Source organism: Aythya ferina (genome assembly GCF_964211825.1).
Source record: "Aythya ferina genome assembly, contig: HAP1_SCAFFOLD_95, whole genome shotgun sequence".
Classification (NCBI taxonomy): domain Eukaryota; kingdom Metazoa; phylum Chordata; class Aves; order Anseriformes; family Anatidae; genus Aythya; species Aythya ferina.
The window spans coordinates 185,364-196,814 of record NW_028181423.1 but is presented as its reverse complement, the minus strand read 5'-3'; the positions used below and the strand labels follow the sequence as shown (position 1 = coordinate 196,814).

Sequence of the window (11,451 nt, the reverse complement as noted above, 5' to 3'; positions counted from 1 at the left end):
CAACAGTCCTAGCTATCAGGGGAGGTCCCAGTTGACTGGTGACTAGCAAATGTGACAGCCATGTAAAAGAAAGGCCAGAAGGAAGATCTCGAGAACTACAGGCCTGTCAGTCTGACCTCTGAGCTGGGGAAGCTCATGGAGCAGATTGTCTTGAGTACCATCACACAACACTTTCAGGACAATCAGGTGTTGAAGCCCAGTCAGCATGGGTTTATCAAAGCCAGGTCCTGCTTGACAAATCTGATCTCAATCTATGGGAAGGTGATGCGTGTAGTGGGTTTATGTGTCAAGGTTTTGGTAGCAGGGAGCCATAGGGGTGGTTTCTGTGAGAAGGATCTAGAAGCTGCCCCATGTTTGGGAAGGGCCCCACTGCTGACCAGAGCTGAGCCAATAAGCGATGTTGTTTTGCGCCTCTGTGAGAGCATATTTAAGACAGGGAAAAAAAAGCTGCGGCACACAGCAGCCGGGAGAGTGAAGGGAGTGAGAAAACAGCCTTGCAGGTGCCAAGGTCAGTGCAGAAGGAGGGGGAGAAGTGCTCCAGGCTCCGGAGCAGAAGTCCCCTGCAGCCTGTGGTGAGGACCATGGTGAAGCAGGATGTCCCCCTGCAGCCCATGGAGTACCACGGTGGAGCAGGGTTCCATGGTGCATTCCGTGGAGGAGACCATGGTGGAGCAGGTGGCCCTGCACCGATGGAAGCTGCCGCCTGTGGAAGATCCCTGCCTGAACAGGTCCCAGGCTGGACCTGTATCCTGTGGAGAGGAGACCACACAGGAGCAGGTGACCTGGCAGGAGCTGCTGCCCGTGGGGGAGCCAGGTTGGAGCAGTTTGCTCCTGAGGGATGGACCCCGTGGTACGGACCCATATCTGGAACAGTTCTGGAAGAGCTGCTGCCTGTGGGAAGCCCATGCCGGATCAGTTCATCAAGGACTGTGTCCCATGGGTGGGACCCCACAGCAAAGGGGACGAGAGTGACCGAGAAGGAGCGGCAGAGAAGAAATGCTGTAGACTGATCATAACCCCCATTCCCCCGTTCCCCTGCGCCGCTCGGGGGGAGGAGGTGGAAGAGGGTGGATGGGGGGAGAAGGTGCTTTTGGTTTCTTTCCTTTGTTTCTCACTTCTCTAGCTTGTTAACAATGAGCAATAAATCTTACTATCTTCTTATGCCGAGTCTGTTTTGCCCGTTACAATAATTATTGCGTGATTTTCTCGTCCTTATCTCAACCCTTGGGCCCCTTTTCACATATTTTCTCCCCATTCCTCTTTGAGGAGGGGGAGTGAGAGAGTGGCTGTGGTGGAGCTCAGCTGCCCACTCGAGCAGAACTACAACAAAGCCTCTTTGGTATGGAGGATGACGGCTGAAATATAAATATGGAGAGGCCTGGCAGATTGATTACATCGCACTCCCTCAAACTCGCAATGGCAAGCGCCACGTACTTACAATGGTAGAAGCAACCACCGGATGGCTGGAAACATATCCTGTGCCTCATGCCACCGCCCGGAACACTATCCTGGGCCTTGAAAAGCAAGTCCTATGGCGACATGGTACCCCAGACAGAATAGAGCCAGACAATGGAACTCATTTCCGAAACAACCTTATAGACACTTGGGCCAAAGAGCATGGTATTGAGTGGGTGTATCACATCCCCTATCATGCACCAGCCTCCGGGAAAGTTGAATGATACAATGGACTGTTAAAGACTACATTGAAAGCAACGGGCGTTGGGACATTCAAAAATTGGGATACGCATTTGGCAAAGGCCACCTGGTTAGTCAATACTAGGGGATCTGCCAACCGAGCTGGACCTGCCCAATCAAACCTGTTACGTACTGTAGATGGGGATAAAGTCCCTGTAGTGCATGTAAGAAATATGCTGGGTAAAACAATCTGGGCTACTCCTGCCTCAGGAAAAGGCAAACCTATCCGTGGAATTGCTTTTGCTCAGGGACCTGGATACACTTGGTGGGTGATGCAAAAGAATGGAGAGGTCCGGTGTGTACCTCAAGGAGATTTAATACTGGGTGAGAATAGCCCATGAACTGAATTGTACCATGTTAATTACTATATAATACTGTATGTTATCACTACCATGACTACTATAGGTGACTAATTAGAATGTATGGAAAAGAGTGTAACCTGAGCATGACGTAAATGGTATGGAATAAGGGGTGGATAGATGTCCTGGTTTCAGTTAGAACAGAGTTAATTTTCTTCCTAGTAGCTGGTGGAATGCTGTGTTTTGGCTTAGGATGAGAAGAGTACTGATAACATCCCGATGTTTTAATTGTTGCAGAGCAGTGTTTCTACCAAGCCAAGGACATCTCAGCCTTTTGCTCTGTCCTGCCAACAGGCAGGCTGGGGGTGCAGTAAGAGCTGGGAGGGGACAGACCCAGGACAGGTGACCCAAACTAGCCAAAGGGGTATTCCATACCATCTGACGTCATGCTAAACAATATATAGGGGTGGCTAGCCGGGGGGAGGGGGCCGGACTGCTCGGGGTTAGGCTGGGCATCGGTCAGCGGGTGGTGAGCAATTACATTGTGCATCACTTGTTTGTACATATTATTAGTAGTAGTATTATTATCACCTTTGTATTATTATTATTATTATTATTATTATTATTATTATTATATTTTATTTTTGTTATTATTATTTTCCTGTCTTATTAAACTGTCTTTATCTCAACTCACGGGCTTCACTTTCCATTTCTCCCCCCTGTCCCAGAGAGGGAGGGGGGAGGGTGAGCGAACGGCTGCGTGGTGTTTAGCTGCCGGCCAGGTTAAACCACGACACTGGGGAAGGGCAGGGCGAGGGGGACCTCCTCTGGCTGTATCTCTGAGGGGGTTGTGGAGGATGTGTAGCCAGGATCTTCAGCTGGGTTCAGGGTGGGAGGATAAAAGACAACAGCTGTGAAGGTGAAAGAGGAGAGCTTCAGGCTAAAAAGAAGGCAAAAAGCCTTCCCACCATGAGCTCAGCTAGGCATCACCCAGAGGCTGTGCAGTCTCCATCTTTGCTGGTTTTGCAAAATGCAACAGGATCAAGCCCTGAACAGCCTGTTCTGACCGTGCTTATGACAGCTTGGGCTGCAGGCCTCCTGAGGACCCTGTCAACATGCCTTATGGTCCTTTGACCTCAGGCCCAGTTTCTGGTGGTGCCAGAGGAGATGCTGTGTGGCCTGAATCCTCCTGTGCTGTAGGGGACCATCTAAAGCCAGGCAGGTGAACATCTCCTCTTCTCCCTTGGCTGTAACTGTAGCCTGGGAGGCACTGCCTCAGCCATCTCTGCGTTACACCTCCAGCTCCTGTCTTCCAGCTCTAAGCACCTGAAAGTCCATTGCCTGGATGTGCTCTGAGGTGTGGGAAGAGATCTAGGCTTTTCTGGGGTGTTAATTCTCTCCCTCTGCACGCTGCTCCTCTCAGAGACGGTCTCATTTTTCACTTTCTTTCCTACCTGGAGGGAAATGCATACTCTGTCCTGGCCATAAAGCTGAGCATGTTTACTACTTTTGCCACACTTCCACATCTCATGGATCTGTCACCTGGAAAAGTGAATATTGCGTGCATGTTCGTGGCCCTGCTTTCTTCCATCTGTGCAGCAAGGTCCACATCTCAGTGTTATGTACTTTTTTGCAAAGACTGTGAATGGTCATGGATATGCAAAGATTCTTCGGGGGGGGGGGGGGGGGGGGTTGGGCACAGGGCTTTATACAAGATGCAGAATGATCTTAATGGTGTTGGCCTAACAATACTAGAAATGCTTTGAAAATGTCAATAAAAGTAAAAAAGAAAACAAAACTAAACAGAAATAAAGTCAAACTTCTAAAACATTGATAATTTATGGATGCACATTTACAGCTTTTACAAACTTTGGTGATTCTGCTTTCCTTTTTTTTCATAGTTAAAAATGGCCAATATTGATGTTTTGACACACTGCCCAGCCTCCACCTGCAGCTCCTGAGGGCCTCTGGTCTCCCACAGCTCCTCTTGACAGCTGCCAGCCTCAGGCAAACACCTCCAGTACAGAGGGGCCCCTGAACCTAGCAAGGTCTGCCTGGAAAGGTGAACAAATTATTCCAACATAGGAAAGAAAATATAAATAAATAAATATATAAATAAAAGAGCACGTGTTCATCACTTCAAACACTCTGCCTAGAACAGTCCTTGTATGGCCATCCCTTGGGGAAGGTGAACCTCATTAGCTGCAGCTTGCACTGGGCACACAGCTGAGGAGATTGTTTTACTGTTTACTGAACTGCACCACACTTAACTTTGGTTGGTTTTCAATGGGGAGCAGTCCTTCTGTGCCTGCGTGCAGGCAGTTCTGTGGGGAAAAGGGCTGGGAGTTGGTGCAAAGGAGCTGTAACATGCAGCTGCAGCCCTGACTGGAGAAGTCTGATGGGAGGAGAAGTGCTGCAAGTCCCAGGTGGCTCCTGAGAGAAATGGTGGGGCTGGGAAGGTGAGGAGCAAGGTTGCCCACAGAGTGCCTGGCCTCAAGGGACTGCCTTTCCAAGCTGACCAGACCTCCTTAGGAGACCCTCTGGATCAATAGCAAAGGGAGAGGGCAGGGAATTGAAATAAATCAATAAAGAATCCAGCTTGAAGGGAAAATTCCCTTATTATCAACTGCTCATTGAAATGTGCCTCATTCACTAGCTTTCTGAAATCTCCCCAATTAGACGTAAAAGCTCTGAAGCCTTGAAGGAACTGCTGGGCAGAAAGAGGACACAGGAGGGCTCTCTGCATTGTGCCGAGCCCCAGGGTGTATTTGGCGCTGAGTCCATGCACCTCTGATGCTGAGAGAAGATAGCGCAGGCTGTTCAAGAGGTTAAGGCCAGGAGAAATGCTGAAGGTTCTGGGAGTGTTAATTGGTCCCACTGGGGGCCATTACCACCACAGCTCCCCCATGGACTTGTTAGCAAAGGAAAGGGGAGGCAGTGATGATAGGCAGGCAAAGGCAAAGTAAAGGTGGCCCTGATGGCAAGGAAACCTTGATGTGTTTTATCAAAGCAAGCACCAAGGCCTGACACCCGGCTCTGGGAAGAGAGCTTCTGTCCCTCACGCTGCTCTTCAAGGGGCAGTGGGATCTGGGGTGTGTGATGGCAACTAAAGGACAACAGTACAACTCCAGTGCACAGGGCTGCAAGGAGGCCACATGGTTCCAGTGCCAGGAGCACCATGTGTCATCTCACAGGCTCCAGTGGCAGAGACAACAGCCAGAGCCACGGGGACAAAGACTTCTGCTGTGTCAGGGCCTTCCAGCCCTGTCAGTGCCCTTGGACATCTCCCCACAGGTTGTCCTATCCTGTCCCATGCCTGAACCATTTTCCCTGCAGCCTGGAGACATCCAACCTGCTTCCCCACCACAGCATCTCCCTACCCATACTAGGGACTCCTTGTGCTCATTGCCTCTGACTTGAAACACAAGCCATGGGCTGAAGCAGACTCCCTCTGAGTCACCACAGCACTGCCCTTGGAGTGGCATTTCTTCCTCCTCATCACCACTCTGGACCTCCAAAACAGCCACTTCTTGGTGGATTTCCTTTCTCATGCTCTTTACCCTTACCCAAAATGTGCCATCATCTCTGAAAGCAGATTTCTGTCTGTCAGGAGCTCCTACAAGGGTGCCCTGAGCCTGTGCTTCACCAGGTCTAGGAAGCGCAGAGCTCTCAGCCTCCACACACATGACCCCTAGCCCTGTCTTGGCACACCTCCTCTGAACCCTTTCCTTTCCTCCCTAGTCCTTCAGAAAAGGAGCCTCACACTGGGAAGGCCTCTTCCAGTTATGGCCACACCAGTGTGGAGTCATGGAAGATGAGAAGTCCCTTGCCTGGGTGGACACACTCCTCCTAGATCATCCCAATGTGGATGTGACCATATCCGTATATAGCACTGCCGGCTCATATGGCATCCCTGGTTGTGCCCAAGCTCTCTCCTCCTGGTTGCTCTTCCTGAAGTCCGGTCTAAGCCTGCTGTGATGTATGGAGCTGTGCTGCCCCTGATGCAGAGCAGAGCATCACAAGATGGGAAAGAGAGGCTCTCTTCTCCTTGGAAAACAGAATGAGATTTATCCACCAAATCCCAGCGTTTCACAAGGTCGTCTGCAAGGAACACTTACTGTCAATGGACAAGTCTCAGGTTAGGAACCATGTAAAGAAACTGGGAACTGTGAGCAAGGTAGCCCCAAGCCCTGCCTGCCCTCCTCCTGCCACGCTCCATCAGGCGGCTGCAGCAGAGGGGACCCACAGCCAGCCCCTGGCTGGGCTCTGCCAGCCACCTCTCCAGTGCCATCCCTGCTGCCTTGGGGTGCTCTGTGAGGTGCTGGGTGACCTCACAAGGCCTGCTGGCCAGCACATCTTCTGCAGGGCAACCAGCAATGCAGCAGGGACCTCACCACAGCCCTTCCATTCCCCTCTCCTCCCCTCATTCTCGGCCTTGTCTCTGCTGGCAGGAGCAGCCTTGGGAGGGGCTTCCTGGCCTCCCATTGATACTGAGCTGAAAGGAGAAATAGTCTCTTCCTTGACAGAACAATGGCTTCAAATTTGAAAAGCTTCATTAGGAGATAGGTGAAACCTTTACTAGGTTTTGTTAGAAAGAAGGAAGTTCAGAAACATTCACCCCTGATGTTACTTTAGTCACTAATTAGTCAGCTTTATCTGTAAGAGCCTACAGACTTGTATCTCAGAATGAGGGCAAGGTGACCCAGGCCTAGAGCATGTGTCAGAAGATTAGGTGAGAAACTCATGCTATGCATATATCCTTGGATGTGTAACCACCTAAGCTTTGTATGCATGCCTGAGATGAAAGAATAAGAGAAGAAAGATTTCGATGGCTTGAGCATGGACAAGAACTGGATTCAACTAATGAACATAGTGAGGAAGACTACCGATGACCACCAGAGACCCCTGAAAGACAGGGGAAACAAATGTGCATGTGTCAGCAACACTTACTGATTTTAATGAGTTACAGGAAGTAGTATGAATATGTTTTGGGGAAATGTGATTAACATGTATGTTTTGCTTGTATATAATCCCTATAGCTCAAACAGTTCTGTAAGCACTGGAGTGATCCCCTGTGCGTCCAGGACCTCAATAAAAGAACGCCTGCTTTCTAAAACTCCAAACTGAGTCTTAGAGAGTTACTTTGACTGGCTTTTATAGTATCACCCTCGCCTCCTGCCAGCTGCTGCCCTCTGAGGATCCTGCTGTGAAATATGTTCATCTGATTCGTGTCAGTATGGAACAATGCTAGGGCCGCATGGTATGATGAATGTGACCTTCTGTCTTACATACCCTTGTATAACCACAAGTCTAAGAAAACCAGAGTGGTTAATGTATATAGTTCTTGTATCTTGCAAAGGAATGTTTTAGCAATTTGTGTCAATAGAGAGCTTGAAGGGAAATGTATTTGTAGGCTTTTCCTTGGAGTCTCTGATATCTGGGGGGTTCAGAATAACTGCTAACTGTTATGACTTTTGCATGGGACACTATGCAAGTCTCTGATATCTGGCCAGGAGATTAAGGAGCAGGGGAGAGCTGAAGAACAACTAAAAGACAAAGCTTGCAGGGGACACTGCACAAGTCTCTGACATACAGCCAAGTTGGACAAAGGAGAAGGACAAGAGGGAGGAAGACTATGAGCCTTCAGCACGAGAGAACCACAGAGACCCTCAGAGGGACCACCAGATACGCATGCTCCAGTAGGAGGGTTTGGATTCCAGAAACTAATTATAATAACCCTGTGGGTTTTTTTTTGAAGTAGTAATGAATTTGTATCAGCCTAGGAGCATAAAAATCATCCGCTTGATGTAACTGGTGTGCGTCTTGGTGGAGCAGAGACTCCCGGCGCACCCAGTGCTGCTTGCTTACCTGTATTCATTTAATAAATTGTAAACTTTGATTATAGTCCTATTTTGAAGGCTGAGCCATTTATTACACTGGTACAAACGTGGCCCCGCACCAACAGCACTGTTCGTGCTGCCTTTGCTGCCTTGCCTTGTCCTCTCCCTCGACTCCTTGTCTTTTCCAGGCCACACATTCCACACCCAAACGCATCCCTTTGCTGTGGCCACCCTCTCCCCTGCCCAGCGGGATGGCAGAACCAGGGCAGGACATGGTAGAGTTAGGCTGTGTAGCACCCATGCAGAGCACTTGTGGCAAAGTGGGAGCTGAGATTGGGTGGTGCAGAGGAGGCCCCATGCAGGAAAGATGAGGTTAAACACCAGCTTTGCAGTGTGTGTGTGGGGGGGGGCTGGTGTCCATCGTGGTTTGGCATGGGAGGCTTCTGGCCATGAAGGGGCAAGGGATGGGTTGACACAACTTCTCTGGGCAACCTGTTCCATTGACCACCACCCCCAAAGGAAAGAATGTCTTCTTTATACCTAATTTTAAAGCACCCTCTTTTAGGCCCCCTTTAGGTACTGGAAGGCTGCTATAGAGAACCAGCTTTCTCAGCCAGTCTTCACTGAAAAGTTGCCCCAGACTCTCTATCTTGTTTTTGGTCTCTTCTAGACTTTTTCTAATAATTCTAATACTTCCATGTCCTTCTAGAGTTTGGGGTCCCAGAACTGAATGCAGTACTGAAAAGCAGAGCTGAGGGAGAGAATCAACTCTGTCAACCTTTGGGCCAAACTTGATTGATGCCACCCAGAATGCAGTTGGCTTTCTGGGCTGCAAACTCACATTGCCAGCACAGGTTGAGCTTCTCATCCACCAGTACCCCAGGTCCTTCTCCCCAGAGCTGCTCTCTACTCATTCTCCACCCTGCCCCAATCCAGCTGCAGGACCTTGCACTTGGCCTTTGTGAACCTCATGAGGTTCCCACAGGAAAATCTCTCAATCCGGTCCGGGTCCATCTGCATATCATCCTTTCCCTCCAGTGTATTGACTGCACCACCCAGATTGGTGTCATCAGCATACTCACTGAGACTGCACTCAATCACACTGTCCATGTCACTGACAACAGTGCTGGCCCCAATACTGACTCCTGAGGAACACCACTCTTTACTGACCTCCACTTGGACATTGAGCTGTAGACTCCAGCTCCTTGAGGGTGACCATCCAGACAATTCCTCACCCACCAGGTGATCCATCCATCACACCCATGTCTCTTCAATTGAGAGACAAGGCTATTGTGTGGGACAGAGTCAAATGATTTGCACAAGTCAAAGTTCACGATGTGAGGTGCTCTTCCCCTCTCCACCAATGCTGTAAACCCATCGTAGAAGGCCACCAGGTTTGTCAGGTACAATCTGCCCTGTGTGAAGCCATGTTGGCTGTCACCAACAGCCACCAGTTTGCTGTCACCACCAGTCCAAAAGGCAGAGTAGAATGACATGTCAGAGAGAAGCATTTGCAATGAACCTGTGCAAGGAGGGTGACAAAAATCTCATGGGAACACTGGGGGTAATTACTGGAGTTCTACACAGAGAAATGTCAAGGCTCTGTGAGGTGCCCATATCTGAGCTGGCCTCGTGCACTGCTCATCCACACTGGGCTGTTCAGAGACACCAGTCCCTGCCTTACACATACACAGTACACTGCAGCGCTTGAAGGGTCCCTCTGGCTCCTGCAGCCACTGCCAGAGGCTGGGAGGCACCTCAGCCCTGTGGTGGGTGCATTACCTTGCTCTGTCCTCCTCTGAGATGCCCCACAGCATGAGAAATGGGCACAGGGACCTTGAGGGTTCAAGGAAACACATTGCAGAGCTGCATTCAGGTCTTGCACTTTGGACTAGACGGTCTCTGAAGGTGCCTTCCCCCTGGACTATTCTGTGCTATTCAGGCAGATGCCCCATGGTTGTTACTCTCAGGAAGAAAGGACCTGAAGACACTCTGCCCCACTGGCCTTCATGACACCCCTAGGGATAGCTGATGGCCTTTGTGCTCGCTCTTGTTCCTCTCTCCATGTGCATACAATGTGCCTGCAGGTAGCAGCAGCTGCAAAGGGTTTCTGTTCCTGTGTCTCTCCTGCACCTGGACAGGCCCTGCTCTTCTCCCAGCACATCCTATATCCCAGGGAGCCTTTGGGACTCTTGTTGAGCATGTTCTGATGTGACGGCAACTCTGAAAGATGATGTGAGCCTTCAGGCATGGCCCTTTTAGGAGGGAAATTCTGTTCTGGAGGCCAGCTGTGTCACTCATGTGCCAACTGCCTGTCCCTGCCTGCAGTCCCAGCACAGCCTCACAGCAGCACTGGCACCAAGCTACAGGAGCATCCAGGCCTTAAACCGCCAACAGGGCTCAGCAGGAGAGGGTGTCAGTGGCAGGAGAGCAGCTCTGCATGGACCCAGCGCTGGTGCTCCCAGGCTGGACTGCCACGACTCTTTTCCCCTCCACTGCTGCACACTGTCCCTGAAGCCACAGAAAATGTCTCAGAGGAAGGATATAAGACAAAAAGTCACTTTAATTGGTTTAAATACTCAAGCAAAATGAAGAATTATATTTCTTTGTGGAAAATATTTGATAAAATAAAATTGAGAAAAAGCAGAACACCAATAAAAACACAAGAACATAATACCCACTGGCTTCACCTATCATGATTTGCATTACGAGTGATTTAGAGAAGAAGGCAGGCAATATATTGCTGAAGAAAAACACCCAGTCATCACTTTCCACATGGCAACCTTGATCTCCTTGTTCCTCATGCTGTAGATGAAGGGGTTCACTACTGGAGGCACAACCAAGTACAGAAATGCCAGAACAACATCCAGGGAAGGGAAGGAAATTGATGGGGGCTTCAGGTGGGCAAAGATAACTGTGCTGAGAAAGAGGAAGACCACAGCCAGGTGAGGGAGGCATGTGGAAAAGGCTTTTTGCCTGCCCTGCTCAGAGGGCATCCTCAGCACAGCCCTGAAGATCTGCACATAGGACAGCACAATGAAAACAAAACAACCCCCAAATAGAAAAGCAGTAACTGTAGTAAGTTGAACTTCCCTTATGTACAAGTCTGTGCAAGAGAGCTTGAGGATCTGGGGGATTTCACAGAAGAACTGGCTGAGAGAATTGCCACAGCAGAGGGGCAGGGAAAATACGTTGGCAATGTGCAGCACAGCTTGGAGAAAGCCACTGCCCCAGGCAGCTGCTGCCATCTGGGCACAAGCTCTGCTGCCCAGGAGGCTCCCGTAGTGCAGGGGCTTGCAGATGGCAATGTAGTGGTCGTAGGCCATGACAGTGAGAAGAGAAAGTTCTGCTAAATTCAAAATGTTATAAGAAAGAGCTGTGCAACACATCCTGAATAGGGTATGGCCTTGGTGTCCCAGAGCAAATTGGCCATGGCTTTGGGCAGAGTAGTGGAGATGCAGCCCAGGTCGTTGAGGGCAAGATTGAGGAGGAAGAAATACATGGGGGTGTGCAGGCGGTGGTCGCAGGCTACAGCAGTGAGGATGAGTCCGTTGCCCAGGAGGGCAGCCAGGTAGATGCCCAGGAAGAGCGCAAAGTGTAGGAGCTGCAGCTCCCGC

General features: G+C 50.0%; 1 protein-coding gene across 1 annotated transcript; it reads right to left on the bottom strand.

Annotated features, from left to right (window-relative positions):
• Positions 1 to 10,539: 10,539 nt before the first annotated feature.
• Positions 10,540 to 11,223, bottom strand: LOC311428566 (olfactory receptor 14C36-like; the record flags this gene model as incomplete). Its single annotated transcript, XM_084539956.1, has 1 exon — positions 10,540 to 11,223. One exon carries the CDS (start codon positions 11,221 to 11,223, stop codon positions 10,540 to 10,542), a length of 684 nt encoding a protein of 227 aa, XP_084396082.1.
• Between the last annotated feature and the right edge of the window lie 228 nt (positions 11,224 to 11,451).